Consider the following 17229-nt stretch of genomic DNA (forward strand, 5'->3'; position numbering starts at 1 on the left):
AAAAGAGATGAAAACCGAATCCAAGCAGCAGAAACGAAATTCCTAAGGACCGTCAGAGGATGCACTAGAAGAGATAAAATACCAAATGCACAAGTAAGAGATGAACTGAATATATATGCAGTGAAAGATAAAATTTTACAATGCAGGCACAATTGGAAAGAACATTTTTATAGAATTGAAGAAACCCGTATCCCGAAAATGGCCTTGAATTAGGTAGAAGAAATGTGGGAAGGTCTAGAAAAAGATAGCAATGAGACCGTAACAGGCCGAGGGCCCTAATATTAGAGGATGATGATGATAATACAGATTATGTATCGACTGCTCTTTCACCGTACTTAATAACACAAAATGCTCTATCTATATGTAAAACAACGATAAATGTTAGGAAGTTCTGTTAATTATTGTAGATTGCATTACATCTGATCAGTTAAATGCAGGGAATCAAAGGAGTTATGAATGAAGCAGGGTATTGAAATATATTGAAATTAAAACACCTCTATTATGTGTTAAAGGAACATCCTTTATTTCACATAAAATACATGGCAACACAATCCCTCAGATAATGAAGGATTTATAAGTCTGTACAGATTATTACGAAAATAAAAAATACAATCTCTTTATATTAAAACATTTACACTGCAATAAAAAACAAAGCATATAGTTCTGTCGGTAAACAACATTTTGCAAAGTAATAATACTTATACTGTATAACGACCTCAAAAATGAGATCGTGTGTACTCGAAAAGAAGAGATTTGGCAAGTAGAAAAAAATAAGTTAATACTATCATGAAAATCTTCACTGGCACACTTTTACTCTTAACACCAAGAAGAATTTGGCGTATTACAACAAATGAAATTAATTTTGAATCATCAAATCAAGTCTATGATTGGCTGCATTTACTCTATTCGCTGTGGCGCGAACTTTGCAGCCTCTTTCTTATAACAAAATATTGGTTGTTGGAGAATGTGTTGGCACTGGGGTGCTTTTGACATTACACCTGACCTAAAAGTACGTAACAAATATGAGACTTGTAAATACTGATTCTACAAAACTTATGTACACTTAAATAAAAAGTTCAGCACAACAATCGTATCGCTCGCCGTGCCGAGTAGTCCTAGTCCGTGCGCGTGGAGTCGAGCAGTCGTTGAAATGTCGTTTACCCGTTGTAAGGAGGGAGGTATTCTCTATCAGGCTGAGAAGGCCTAGTGCCTGGGAACTGCGTGTCCGAGGATACGCCAGGTCTTCCTGCTCCTCCACTAGGACCACCTGGTCCACCAGGACGACCAACAGGCCCAGTTGGACCACCAGGACCGCTAGGGCCACCGGGACCTGGGTAACCTCCGCTCGGTCCACCAGGACCCCCTGCGCCAGGGAATCCACCAGTAGGGCCTGAGGGACGGCCTGATCCTGGAAATCCTCCGCTAGGACCACTTGGTCCACCTCCACTTGGGTATCCTCCACTAGGACCACCTGGACCAGCAGCTCCTGGGTATCCTCCACTGGGGCCTCCTGGACCACCAGCTCCTGGGTATCCTCCGCTGGGACCTCCTGGACCACCAGCTCCTGGGTATCCGCCGCTGGGACCTCCTGGACCACCAGCTCCTGGGTATCCTCCGCTTGGACCTCCTGGACCACCAGCTCCTGGGTATCCTCCGCTTGGACCTCCTGGACCACCAGCTCCTGGGTATCCTCCGCTTGGACCTCCTGGACCACCAGCTCCTGGGTATCCTCCGCTTGGACCTCCTGGACCACCAGCTCCTGGGTATCCTCCGCTTGGACCTCCAGGTCCGCCTCCACTAGGGTATCCTCCACTGGGTCCACCAGGTCCGCCGGCGCCTGGGTATCCTCCACTGGGACCTCCTGGACCTCCTGCACTTGGGTATCCTCCACTAGGACCACTTGGTCCACCTGGTCCACCGGCACCAGGGTATCCTCCACTGGGACCACCTGGCCTACCTGCACCTGGGTATCCTCCACTGGGACCACCTGGACTACCTGCGCCCGGATATCCTCCGCTTGGACCACCGGCGCCAGGTCGGCCTCCAGGACCACCTGCACCAGGGAAACCTCCTGGACCGCTAGGACCTCCTGGACCTCCAGCGCTTGGATAACCACCGGGACTTCCTGCGCCAGGATAACCTCCAGGACCTCCAGCACCAGGGAAACCTCCAGGTCTAGATGAACCTCCAGGACCACCAGCTCCAGGGAAATCATTTGGACGACCACCAGGTCCAGAGGGACCTCCGGGACCACCAGCACCAGGAAAACCTCCAGGACGACCACCAGCTCCAGGCCCACCACCTGATGGGAAACCCCCAGGACCTCCAGGGAACACTCCGCCGGGCCCTGCGGGGAATCCGCCAGGACCAGCAGGGAAACCAGCCACACCACCAGGACCACCAGGACCTTGCGGCCCTCCGATTATAGAGTAATCATAGATGAATTCATTGAGGCCGTAGAGACTAGGAGCAGTGTTGCAGTCGAACTGGTCCCACCACACACACACGAAGTATTCCTGATGGAAGACTGTACCGTTGGGACACAAGAAGTCGTATGTTTTGTTGTTGGCGCAAACATGGAAAGCTTGGCACTGTGTCTCCACATCAGCATAGTAACCGGGGAAGGGCTGTTGATCGCATGAGAATGATGTTAGAGGTACCTCAGCGTAAATAGGATAATCGATGCCGGGCTCGCCAGGAATTGCAGAGTAATCTCCTTCATCGACTGTGCCCTCATCGCCTCCAGGAAAACCTCCCGGTCCACCAGGGAAACCACCAGGTGAGCCAGGGAATCCACCAGGAAAGCCACCGGGTCTACCTCCTGGGAAACCTCCGCCTGGGGCACCACCGCCTGTGCCTTGTGGTCCGCCGCTAGGGAATCCACCACCTTGCTGACCTCCGCCAGATGGGCCAGTGGGAAATCCACCTGATGGACCACCAGAACCTGGTCTTCCGCCTTGTTGCCCACCGCCAGCAGGTCCAGACGGGAATCCTCCAGAAGGTCCGCCGCCAGATGGGCCAGAGGGATAATCGGCTTGTGGGCCTCCACCAGAAGGTCCAGAGGGGTAGCCACCAGGACGTCCGCCGGAGGGTCCAGAAGGAAAGCCACCAGGACGACCAGTTGAAGGTCCACCAGAAGGGCCAGAAGGAAAGCCACCAGGACGACCAGTTGAAGGTCCACCAGAAGGTCCAGAAGGAAAGCCACCAGGACCACCAGTTGAGGGTCCACCAGAAGGTCCAGAAGGGTATCCACCCTGAGGTCCGCCACCAGAAGGTCCGCTCGGGAAGCCACCTGGTCGTCCACCTGGCCGTCCACCAGAAGGACCTCCAGATGGATATCCTCCTTGAGGTCCACCAGATGGTCCACCTGATGGGAAGCCGCCTGGACCACCACTAGAAGGTCCACCAGATGGATAACCTTGTTGTCCGCCACCGGCAGGTCCTGAAGGAAAACCGCCAGGTCGTCCACCGGATGGACCACCAGATGGTCCGCCAGATGGGTAGTCGCTTTGAGGTCCACCAGAAGGACCACCGGAAGGATATCCTCCTTGTTGTCCGCCACCAGAAGGTCCAGAAGGAAAGCCACCAGGTCGACCACCGGAAGGTCCAGAAGGAAAGCCACCAGGTCGACCACCGGAAGGCCCACCGGATGGATAACCGCCTTGAGGTCCACCAGATGGTCCGCCTGATGGGTATCCTCCCTGAGGTCCGCCGCCAGAAGGTCCGGAGGGAAAGCCACCTGGACGACCACCAGAGGGTCCACCGGCTGATGGTCCACCAGATGGTCCGCCAGATGGGTATCCCTGAGATCCACCGCCGGATGGTCCTGAAGGGAAGCCACCAGGACGTCCACCAGAAGGTCCACCAGAAGGTCCACCAGATGGATATCCTTGAGTTCCGCCACCAGAAGGTCCTGATGGAAAGCCACCGGGACGACCTCCTGATGGTCCACCGGATGGATAACCGCCCTGAGGTCCACTTCCAGGTCGACCTCCGGATGGTCCACCGCCAGAAGGACCAGAAGGGAAGTCGTTTGGTCTGCCAGTGGATGGGCCACCAGAGGGAAAACCTCCTTGAGGACCACCGCCCGATGGGCCTGATGGGAAGCCCGGACCAGAAGGACGGCCGGAGGGATATCCTGCCTGGCCACCCTGTTGCGATCCCCCGGAAGGGAATCCGGGCCCGCCACCTGGAGCTCCACCACCAGATGGTCCACCTGATGGGTAACCACCTGATGGTCCTGCACCAGGTCTGCCACCTGAGGGGGAAGGACCACCTGTACCTCCACCAGGCTGTGAGCCGGGACCCCCTGATACTAAGGGATTTTGGGGTCGATTATAGGTGTATCCTTCTTGGGCCTGTGAATTACAACAATCCCAAGTTATTTGATTAGGTCTACTCTTGATATTTGACATCAAAATTATTCGACAAATACTATAATGGTATATTGTTTATACTTACCAAACATGTACGGCTAATAGCCAGGAGCGCTGAAACAAAAGAAGCGAACTGTGAAATTTAGAGAAAAGTACAGCCACAGCTATGGCTATTACAAGTTACTATTTTACAAGAAGTCAGGATTAAAATTCTAGTTTACAAAATTGGAGTTTAAAGCCGTAAGAGACAATAAAATATGCGTCACACACAATTTGCAGTGATACAAGATACACACCACTTCATAGTTCCTTACTGCAACTTTACATAGGGGTATTTCTGAACTGATTGTTACAATAAGTAATTTTATAAACGGCAGATAGCGATTACATCGTTCGCACGCACATAAAGAATTCAACATTTTATTGGAATTCCTTGCGCAAAATGTTGTCTTCAAGCGGTAAATTGGCAACATTATCTCGGAACCGAAATTTGTCGTGATATATATTTTTATTCGATTATTTAACGACGCTGTATCAACTACTGGGTTATTTAGCGTAGATAGAATTCATGATACCGAGATGGTATTTGGAGCGATGAGGATGCTGGTAACTTAAAGTATAGGTACACTGGTGATAATTTTAGGGCGCTGAATAAACTTTCAATTTCGCGTTAGTGTGTGGCAACAGAACCTCATCTGAGTAGGACAAAACGATGCTTCTAGTTTATTTTGTCAGAGATTGGAAACAAAGATAGTAGTTTTCACCGACTTCTCAAAAGGAAATTTGAGACTTTGAACTTGCATGTACGGTATCGTTGTCATGCAACATTAGGAAGTGAAGAGAGGCTGGTCCAGAAACACTTGGATTATTATTATATAAGCAAATATTATATTGAATTATATTAAAGTATTTCCAGAAAGTAAAAAAGTTGTAGCTGCAATTTTTCTGTATGTTGAACTGAAATAATAAACATATTTTGATTACGTATAAAATGTTAAAAAATAAAACACTCCTGTCAGATTTTTTTTTGAAATGACAATAACACTTTTTTATTGTTCTCTCGTGGAAGCAGGTGACTGCTTTGAAGCTTAAGAATTTCATCAATGATAACATTGATTTCAAGTAGGAGAGAATGTAAGATGTGATGTAGAATATCGGCTGGCTCTTGTAAGTTAATTGCGTGAGTTATCAAAACCTACCTCTAAAATATCTTAAGTCAGTCAAGCTATACTTAGGAAATAAAATACAAATTCGAATATATTTGACTTGCATAGTTTGTGTTACTGTAAGTATACTTTATTCGAGAATTCACTTTATACCAATTTTTAAAGTAATTATAATAACTATACACGCGTTTAGCATGAGACGAACTCGATAGCTCAGTGGTAGAGCGCCTGACCGGAGAACAGGAAGTCGCAGGTTCGATTCCCGCTCGAGGTTGTGAAATTTTTCTTTCATACCATGGCATGATTGTGACTATAATAGTATTTAAATTCATCAATTATAATAACTATTCCAATATTGAATAGTTGAGGAAAAAGTAAAAGACCGTTGAGACGAATATATATAATATATACATAATTGAGATTATTATAATATTTTTTCGATGTCGGAATTATCTAAGATGAAAGTTATGTAAGTTGCAAGTATGAGTTTTTAAGCATTTTAGCAGTCGTTGAGAATTGTTTTTTAATTGAATAAGTTTATAAGTTTAATGCCAGAAAAATAGAATACAAATAAATTGTGAATATGCAAAATTCTAGCACTCCCCTGAAAGAGAGGAGAATTTAAAACACAATAAAGTTACATGCATAAATCACAATAAAATAACATCTAAAAGAAATCATATAAATTAATATACAATAATAATAATAATATTAATAATAATAATAATAATAATAATAATCCGTGGCGCTACAGTCCGTGAAGAGCCTAGACCGACCAGCCGGCTTCTAGCCTCACGGCCACATGCCGAAGCAGAGGTGGACGATCATCTAACCAGAATAGAGGTATCGTGTGGTTAGCACGATAATCCCCCCAGTCGTTATAGCTGCCATTCGCAACCGGATTTCGCTACCTATCGTAGCTCCCCAAGACCATCACGATGCTGGGTGGGCACCGGTCCCATACACTGTCCGAAATTTCATGAGAAAATGTCTTCCCCCCATGAGGACTCGAATCAGCGCGCATTTCGTAACGCGAGTCCTAGGCAGGATGCCTTAGACCACGACTCCACGGCGCGGGACATATTATGTATATATATATATATATATATATAATATAATTGTATGGACAATTTTTATTATTATTAAATAGATAATATGCAATTGAACGTCTAATATTTACTCGGGTGAAACAACTTCAAAATAAGAATTTAGTACTGTATTAAGAACTCATTTCCAAATACATTAAAAGTGGGATAGTTTTAAGTCTCATATTTTTTAAAAGTCTTACTAACAGAGAAAATGTAAAAAGTTTATCATCATAATCACCATAATCTTCTGATGATATGTATAAGTAAATCTTGGTTCTGAAAAAATATAACAGTTTGAATTTGAGGATTGTGAGTGAAAAATAAATTTATATGTGTCATTATATCTTAAGACCTGTTTAAGAAACAGAAACGCGGACTATAATATGTTGATAGGGCACCGTTAAGAGTAAGCTTTCAGAACGTCAAGAAATCACCTGGAATGTAACCATTAACATCTATTCAAATAAATTACAACAAAAAATCGTAAGCCATCAGTAAGTGTCGGAAATAGACCTATCATTGATTAATTAATGAATTCCATCACCATTATCCTATGCAGTAAAGTAGTGAACACGTTGTTCCGTCCTTGTGAGGAATATAAACTAACATTACATATTTGATAAAACGGTTTCCTTTGTTATGTAGTTATAGTTAGAAGACTGAAGACCACCGCTTAAAGGAAACACAGACCAAACATATCCAGTCTGTATGAAAGAGACATAAATTGTTTATTCTTATTTGAATCGATCCCGGGTCCGCTGGAATTGTGAATTATTTTATTATTTAAAAGAATAGGAAGTGTTGTAGACCCCGTTTAAGTTAGTGACACAGAATCCTTGTACCCGATTGCGTGATTCTCTGTCCGTAACACTGAACCCGTTTCTGGGCAGGAAGTGAGAGACTGAATCTTCCATGAGAATCCTCTGGATTCCACAAAATAAGTAAAGCATTTAATTAATTAGAGAATTTTTAGAGAAGCGCTGTTATAATAAGGGGAACTAGCACTCTCACTTTTGTCCCACACTCGTAAAAAAATTACGTTACGTCATATTTCATAGAAACACTCGCTCTTTATCGTCTGCCTTTGTTTCCTGTTTTCGCACGGTCGTTTAGGAAACTTGAAAAGGGTTTAGTTGTGAGTATCTTTTGCCAATCTCAGGCAACGAGCTTGTCAGGTGTTGTAATACTTCCCTTTTGTGTTGGAAGATAATCTGCAGAATGGATAGTACAAAGCAGCTATTGTAAAATTACATGTGGGAATTGGAACAATTCTTATGACCACCTGCAGTCTTTATGGCCATTAGTATTATATTTCTATTCAAAGTTAAACTAGTAGTTTAATAGAGTTATTTGCAGTTTACACAAATCTCCTTCACTTGGGGACACAGAACGCATTAGGTTCACAGTTATTTTAAATATTTCACAACAGATTTAAGGACACGGACTTCTTCAATTATTTTAAAATCACCAACATCAAGGTTGTCTTAGAGAATCTTTCCACTTTTTCCTTGAACGTCCTTCCATTATGTTTGTTACTTTGTATGTCATACTTCGTGTATTCTACTTCCCTTCTGTTTTCTATGTTAATAAGCTTTCAGCTCAAATGTTTGGTCTTAAGTTCCCTTTCGTATAATTCGAATATTAATATTTTTATACTTTCTGGTTATATGAAGTATACAAAAAACGTTGTGCTGCTGTAAAACATATATTACGAAATTTTCTCTTCCATTTTTTTAATAAAACTAAAACCTATAATTTACAGTGTCGTTAAAACAACGATCCAAGAAACAAGATACTTTGAAACTGGCACATATTACACCGTCTCTCGTGTATACCTTTTATATATCATCAGTAGGTACTTGAAATGTATATTAATCTTGGTTATATGCAAAACATCTTAGTATTTCGCACTTTAAGCGAAACTTAATTCTTTTTTCCTCTTTTACGAAGTATAAGAAAAGTGTTTTAACACAGTGAAAACTGAGGTTTCGAAATAGTTATGTACATATACACAAATATTCAACTTCTCTGGTGTTGAAAAGGTGAGTTATTAGTCTAAAGCCCGGAATTTTAGGTGCTAAAAGTTAAGAATGACACTGAGCGTAGATGAATAGAAGTGGTGCCCTGAAGAGGATTTTAAGCTTAGTTCACAAGAGTCCGATATGTAATAATAGACAACAGAGTCAGAAGGACTGAGCAATGAATCTTGTAAACCGTGCGCTAATTTGTAAGTGGTGGTTAAGAGGATTAGAGACCCTTAATGGTACCAAAGGGAAAATACTGAATGACAAGAATGGCATCTCAAAGAAGTGGAGGCATGGCAATGATAAATCGTGTGCTAGTTTGTAAAGTGGTGGTTGTGAGGATTAGAGATCTTTAGCGGTACCGAAGGGAAAATATTGAATGACATATCAAAGAAGTGGGGGCATGGCTTCTATATTTATAAACTATAGCGAGGAACAATATTAACTTTTATCACCTAAAATTCCTGGCTCCAACTTATTACATGGCAGCCAACTGTTCATTTACAATCTTTTTTCTTATTCACAACTTTCAAATCAGCTGTTAAAAATATATTAATGTGACTTAAATATTCCTACCTGCAAATAATGCCTTTCATGGCGATTTATTTTTTATTTTTTGTGAGAATTACTTTCTCTATGAAAAATATACTATAGATCGTCTGTGGATTCTGTAGAGCAACTTGCGCATGACGTCACTTGAGAGAGGGCGGAGCCTTGCTCCCTTCCTTTCTCCAGGCGAGCTGGCGAGACTTCACATAGCGTTCCACTCCCACGGAATTTCTTTTGTGCCTTGACTACTCAGTGAATTAGCCAGCTATGACGCCAGTTGCGCAGGTCGTGTTTTGTGACTGACACTCTACAGATTCCACTGACGATCTATAGTTAATATTTTTAAATAATCAATTACTTCATACCTCTCAAACATGTAACGAGGCAATTTGATTTTGCTATTTAGATGAAACTATGGATAATACACCGTTACTATAATTAACATGATTAAAATTAGCTAAGTAACTGAAAACAAATTTACAGAAATTAACACAAGAGTGATGACATAGAGAATTGTAAATTTTTCCTGTATAGCATACATTGTGAAGACACTATGGTATGCAGGACAGTAGAAGTGCAACACTTCTTTAACTTCGTCATTAGAAGAAACAAATTAAAAGCTGTATTATAAATTGAATTATACAGATTAAAAGACTTTCAATATTTTTTTTATCTAATGGCGGGACACTTGACTTAAGTCATTCCCCAATCGTCACCATGTAATGGGCGTCTCACTGAAGCTGTACAGTAGATTTTAACCGCATTAGGCGTAGCAATTGTTGCAACATGTAAGACGAACTACTACATAGCATCGTATGATGATTGATAGAGCTATGGTGAAGGAAACGGGAGTACCCAGAGAAAACCTATTACCAAGCCTCACAAATTTGAGTTGGGCCTACAAAAAAAATAACTTATGTTTGTAAAACCTCTGAACTTCGCGAATCAAATTCTCACTTATTAAATTTCATACAAACAAATCCTAAGTAATTGAGGAACTTAAGGAAAGCTATTTTTTTGTTTAGTTATTGCATTATAGTTATGTAGTATATATAATTATTAATACCAAAGCATTGAAAAGGATGGGCCCTTTAACTAAAAGTCTACGCTTTCAGTACCTTTTTTCTTCAACGATAGTCCCACTGCATTGTTGACGATTGTGGAGTGTTGACTGAAGCTACAAACTCTGAATATAATGTTTAACAGCATTATTTTCATTATGGCTATTTTCAAATATATTTAACGATTGATTTATACGCAGTCGGTGAGATTTTAGTGGTACTGGCTGGAATGATGCCAACTGAGGAAATATATGACAGTACACAAAGGAACTTCGTGATTTAAAAGATAGAACCTATTCGAACCGAAGATTATAATTTTCATGAGGTTTAGAGATCTATTAAATTATTCTTTTCTAAATTATTACTTCATTTACTGATTATCATGAAACTGAAATTAGTTTATGAATCTGACAGGTTTAAATATGTTTCGTAAATAATAATTTCTCAGGAATTTTAGTGATTTTTAATGAAATTTTTTATCTTTGTAGTTGCCACGGTAGCTTAGTGCTAGCGTACTGGGATTATATTGCAGAGAACCTGGATTCCAATTTGTGTTGAATCACCTTGAATTTATAAGTTTTGTTGGGCAAGCCCGTGGTGCGGGCAACACAGGGGTTTTCTTCGGGTTCTCAGGTCCCCCTGTGACATTTCAACAATTATTTTTCATCATCATCATCATCATCTCCTCATCATCATCATCATCATCATCATCATCATCTATTACGAGTATAAGGTGCCGGTACAACCACCGTCTGTAGTGCACTCTGGACAGTCTCTGACGAAATATGTGGTCTACGCTTTTCGGCACTAGTGACATCTATGAGCTATGTTCATAGAGTCGGTGCAATTACGGAAAATTAGAGACCCTGCCGTTATATCCACAAAATAATTGCTTCTATATTTTTACTATTTGATTGGTAACTTCAATATTTTTGTTGTTTTTTATTTTAGTAATTAGACTATTCTATAAATAAACTTACAAACGAACTAAAATTTAATGTTACGTGATCCAGTTTCGATGCAAGATACATACTTTAGCGAACTGAGTTCTATTCAAAGCAGGGAATTGGGGCATTATCTTCCTTTAATGGGAACGTCTTTGTACATCTTGATTACACAACATTTAACACTGTATCACTTCGGAATATGTATGATAAGACTTTCTTGTGTTAAATTCTAACGTACTTTGTTTACATTTTTCTACCTTTTATGGGTCATCCTCAGTTCTGAGGATAACCCATAAAAGGTGGAAGGAAACATGTAAACAAGGTACGTTAGAATTTAACACAAGAAAGTCTTATCATACATATTCCGAACTTTTTTGTGTTGTGTTGGGCGTTAGCCTTGTATTGTGCTGACTACGTGGTCAGAGATTCCAGATATTGAGACAAGAGTGAAATTGGAACGAACCACTGGGTTTCAATACTCTTTGAAAACAGCTCTACGTAACATATGCGACAAATAAATTTCATTACTTTCCTTGCTCTAATAATGGACTGACATAGCTCTAATACGTTGATGTCTGACACTTGTAACACTGTAAAAACTCCAACAATTTTAATACTGTAAACATATTTAATTCCACTACTAGACTCAGTATTTTTGTGAACATACTTAAGGTGAAAGTTTTCTACATTGCTAATAAATTTGTTTTAAATACTGCAGTAACAAATGTTCGATTTAAAATATATTTTTTTAAATATCGCATAAGTATGCTATCCACTGCCTATCCAAGTAGACCGTAGTTCGATTTACCGCGTTGGCAATGAACGAGCTTTATCTTTCGTCCACGGAACTGAGTTTTATCCACTGTCATGTGCTATGCTGAGTTGTCTCAGCGGTGACAGAGTGGTGTACTAACCACACGAATAGGGAGGCCCGCAATGTGAGCTTGTCTTCAATGTTGGTTCAAAGATATAACTCCTCCACACCACATTGAATTTTAAATCGGTATTATAAAGAGGTAAGACAAACGAAAAAAAAGAAAGCATAGTATGGCTCTTCATAAAGCTAAAAGCTTTCTTATTACCTGGGAATAAGAATAATTTCATTTCTGAGTTGGGAGATGTGTGAGAAGTAATTGATTTGCTAGAACGAGGATGATGATAGTAGAGCCTCCTATGGTTGAAAAAAGGCCTTTCATTTACAAGCATAAACCCTTTGTTTGTTCTAAAGTTTCTAAATAAGTTTTGTGGATTTACTTTACTTCCTAAAGGAACCATGTTGCCTTTTATAAATCTCTTAATCTCGGCCGGATTTGAACCCGTGTCAGTCGGTTCTGGTGACAACTACTTCACTACTTTAAATATTTATTTCTGCTTAATTGCAGATTATTAATAATTCATACAGATATTTGAATTCATAAACAGTAATATTAATAAAATACCTGAACAAATAATTATCTTATACGTATATGAGGTATCATGTTAATATTTGGAACAAGAAATACTTTATTTACTATAAAAACGATCATTCTTAATATTTATTCCATTCCATTCTGTTCTGTGCCTATGAAATTCGACCAGTCACTAGCAACGTGATTCAAATACAAGAAACGACAGACATGAAAAAAAAATTGTCAGCAGTACTATGAGAAATGATGACACTAGAAACATATAAAGTACAAACGGTGAAGAACTACATATATCAGGAAAAAAAAATTGAATGAACATAGTGGGATGAGTAACGATCTAATCGCTCGGATAGCAACAGATTGGAGGAATGTACGTAGGCTGTGTATGTTTAGTCAGCAGTTCTAAATCTGGTTTAATCCTCGTAAATGACACTAGTAAGGCATCACTCGTGAGACAACTAAGCCAGGAGATAATGGATATGAGTGGCCAGTTCCTTACCCATCCATTACACATATCGCTGACTAGCAATACAATTGCACTAATCAGACTTGAAGTGTATGCATTGGAAAAATAATTATTTCAATTTTGTATCAGTTCAATCGTAAAAAAAAAGTTTATATAACGCAGATGGTTGGTATGTGAATTGGAGTAATACTGGGTGAACAGTATAGAGCAGAACAGGTTTCACTGCTGGCCGGCCGGCTATGCGCGCGAGGCTTCTGTTCTGCTCTGTACTGTTCACTAAGTATAAGATCGGCTTAGTAGTTACAGTAAGAGTACTGGCATGTTATTTTGGGATACAGTATTTTAAAAAATGTCGTAAGTAGGGTATGAAATTAATTTTTGTTATTACTACAAACATCTCTGATTTATTTTAATCTTTGTGTATTTCTATACTTACCTATAAATAGCGTACACGCCTTCATGATTGTTGTGCAGCTTCTGTAACAGCATGAAGTTACGTGTTAAAAATGTATATGAGTAAGAAGAAACTGGTAATCCACTAACACTTACTTGTATATTTCGAAGGTATTTATATTTAATTGCTTAGAAACAACTGTCCCTAAAGATATTTAATGACAAAATGTTTTAAATAGTTAAATTTACAACAAAATATCACAGTTGCGTAGAGATGAATGATCAGAATGATATACTGGTATATTTACAAAACGCATCGCTGTGAAATTTAGAATAAAAATTCGAAATTTTCTGTCTCGTAAAAAAAATCAATTTGAATTTTTGTATGTATCTTCATACACATCTCAACGAAGAATTTAAATTTAAATTTCAGTTTCAGTTTCCTTGAAGGAATTCTATTTTTACACTTTGATTGGAAGTATATATCTAGTGGGATAGATATCTATTAGTAATGGCATATTTATAAAATGATTAACGAAAACTATACCGCATCAGTAGAGTAGAAAAATATTATCTTCCATATTTATATTAGAATACTTGGCACAAAGATATTGGCTTATCTTAAACATTTAACATGAAAAATATGGATTTTAATTAGGGGATAATATATGTACTTGGATTTAATATAGTGGACTCGTAGTTTCTCGAAATATGACGCGAGATGTAAGTTACTCATTAAGAATTAAGAAAATTGTTATCTGTGCGTGATTCGTTAACGAACACGTGTTCGCAATAATAAAAACAAGAATATGGCTTAAGTCTTTTTAATGTTTACAAATATTAAACTTAAGAAATCAACGTTATTGAAACGTTCATTAATAGAAGTGTTAAATTATTTAATAATTTTCAGATGATGCTCGAAGGAAACAACTAGAGTTACGGATTCGTTTCTTCAAGTCGAACACAGTGAAGGATGCCATCTACGATACGGTGAGTAGTGAAATGAATATTACCATTTATTATAAATATTTACGGAATGAACGGTATTTTATGTACATTTTGGGGTATGTCTTTCAAATGGTGACTAGGGAAGACTCCAACATTTCGGAATCCAATTCTGTTTCTATCTTCCTTTTAAGTTAGTCGGAGATGTTGCAATCTCAATTAAATTGGCTAGACAAGGAAGTATAACTTTGACAAAATGGCCCTAAAAAGTTTTATAGATTTATTCTCATGATAGATAAGTCTTTATTGAACCAGAAACAGAAATTATTTATATTAATGTGGCATATAAAATAGATAAGTTATATGTTGTATGTATAAGTTTAGTTAATTTTAAATTATAATTTATAACTTCTATATTTCACTGTGATCAATTAAAAATGTAATATTATATATGTGTATATATATATAATATTCTTTGATTTCTTTCTAGTATAGCAAATAGTAGGCCTAGTCCTTTACGTAGGAAATCAAATGTGTAAAATATAGGCTTCATATAGGATTTGGTACGCCTTAAGTACTTGTCGCTCGGAACGCAAGCAAAAATTCAAGACCGGTGGCTTTCACCTGTTTAACACGAGCTCATGTGCCTTAAGGTCTTGGTTTCCTCGCCTACTGTTACGCCTTGTTGCGCGGTCAGTGGCAAGATCCAGCACGTGGCTAGTGACTTGTTTACGGACTTGCTACAAGTCTCTGGGAGATCCAGCCATAGGCTACGATTCAGAATTTAATCTCTAGTAACAAACGTGATGCAGTTAAAAAAGAACAAGTGACAAATTAAACTAAATTTAAATAAATAATAAATTGTAATAAAGTACATTGTGATTCTCTGTGTATAACACACCTTTTCATATACCTACATGTCTTATTTACTTTTTAATTGGTTATGTTACGACACTTTATCAACTGTTCTGGTTATGTATCGTCTGAATGAGATGAAGGTGATAATGTCAGCGAAATGAGTCTAGGATCCAGCGCTGAATGTTACCCAGCATTTGCTCTTAATGAGTTAAGGGAAAAGCCCGGAAAAAACCTCAACCAGGTAACTTGTCTCAACCAGGATTTGAACCCAGGTCCACTCGTTTTACGATCAGACGTGCTAACTGTTACACCAAAGCGGTGGACTCCTACAAATTTTAGCAATTCCCCATTCAGCGAGTGACTCTCAAAGAAACCAAGTACTCAGCATGTGCCCATATGGCAATAATGGATTAAAAATGACAGGGAAATTGAAGAATATTTTATCTAAAAACAATATCGTACAAATCTATCGTTAATCGAATTTCTACCTCTTTCGAGGGAAAAGGTAAACTGAGTTACATGTAGGCCTACCATGTTTACCATGTTTGTCGTGGTTAATATTACCAGTAACGAGTCTTTTGTGCTATTATTCCACATAAAATACTAGACATGATTATTCCAATGGCGATTTGCATTACCATTTCAAAAACGCGCAGAAATTGGCATGACATAACTTGAAGATGTAGGTCTGTGAATAATTTTTAATTTCACGCAAAAAATGTGTACATATTTCGACGAGGAGATCAGAAACGTACTGATTATGTCTGTGACAAAATGACTGCCGATTGGTTTGAAATATTTTCAGTATGAAATATTTTTAATTTGTAATAGTTTCCCTTTGCAATTAAATTTTTAATGTCATTATACACCAAAAACGTTTGTTTTGTTACATTTGTGCAAAGCAAATGGTTCTTAAACAGATACTAAAAAGGTCTATGTAAGAAAATTTTGATCAGATGCTCTTGATAACAAAATGGCTTCCAATATCTTCCTTAGAATTTTGTGTTTGAAGTAAGATAATTTCTCATAGCAATAGTCCAATTGATCAGGACCTCCGATTAGAGTCTTCTGCTTTTATGTTGCCAGAAACTTAATTTAATTTCTTTGCATGAGGTTCGAGTTAATGTCCATAAAAATTCGATTTCTTCCCGAAATGTCACTGAAGTTCCACTTTTCTTCACACACTGCTGTGGGCCTTACCTCGCCTGTCTGCGAAGCTCCACTTGGTTTGTGTCTTGAAGGCAAGCACTAGACTGATGCTTCCATGATTCCTCCTGCCAGTATTTATACCAACACTTGCCATCCAGGGCGCCCTCGCAAAACACCCAGAGAATTCGAACCCTACCTTCTAGCAAACTCTTCTTCAAGGATGTATGCTCCATAACGTCGGAGGAGGGGGTTGAGAATAATTCGTGCAATATGGTAAGCAAAGCCACCTCCACCCGCATTGCTAACAATAAACAAGAGATGGTTTTTCTGATTGGCTCTCTTTTGGTCTGCTTGGAGGGAGATCTGGTCCGGAAACTATCTTGAGCTTCGGTTACATAGTATGACGTCAGGGATTATGTGATTGTGGCTGTTTTGTGGTGGGAATAATTTCACTAACTTGGATGCAACAAGGCTAAGGAAGAAAGGAGGAGAGAGAGCGAAAGAAATGAAGGAAGTGGTGGGGGGTGTCTTCGTGTTGCTCTTCGCTGACCTGCAGAATGAGGAGAGTGGGTTTCTTAAATGCATTTCTCTCTCTTTCGTTCTTGTTGAAGATTCACATGCTTCGATTCGGATACTGTTATAGACCGCTTTGTTGCAGAGGAGAAGCTATTACATGATAGCCGAGTACTTTCACTGCTCTCAGAAGCCGGGCGTGCGCTGGATGTGGGGTAGTAGTGTACCATATCGCACGAGCTGGCGGGAGCGCTCTGCCTGCAGCCGGCCTCCAAGACCATCGGCCGC

General features: G+C 39.6%; 1 protein-coding gene across 1 annotated transcript; it reads right to left on the minus strand.

The window, feature by feature from the left end:
* Positions 1 to 499: 499 nt before the first annotated feature.
* LOC138702784 (collagen alpha-1(I) chain-like) lies at positions 500 to 16727 on the minus strand. The gene is made up of 4 exons (XM_069830082.1): positions 16480 to 16727; positions 13520 to 13560; positions 4462 to 4490; positions 500 to 4358 (listed from the first exon to the last, which is right to left on the minus strand). Exons 1-4 carry the CDS (start codon positions 16725 to 16727, stop codon positions 1158 to 1160), a joined length of 3519 nt encoding a protein of 1172 aa, XP_069686183.1. The 3' UTR covers positions 500 to 1157.
* Between the last annotated feature and the right edge of the window lie 502 nt (positions 16728 to 17229).

Source organism: Periplaneta americana, chromosome 7 (genome assembly GCF_040183065.1).
Source record: "Periplaneta americana isolate PAMFEO1 chromosome 7, P.americana_PAMFEO1_priV1, whole genome shotgun sequence".
Classification (NCBI taxonomy): domain Eukaryota; kingdom Metazoa; phylum Arthropoda; class Insecta; order Blattodea; family Blattidae; genus Periplaneta; species Periplaneta americana.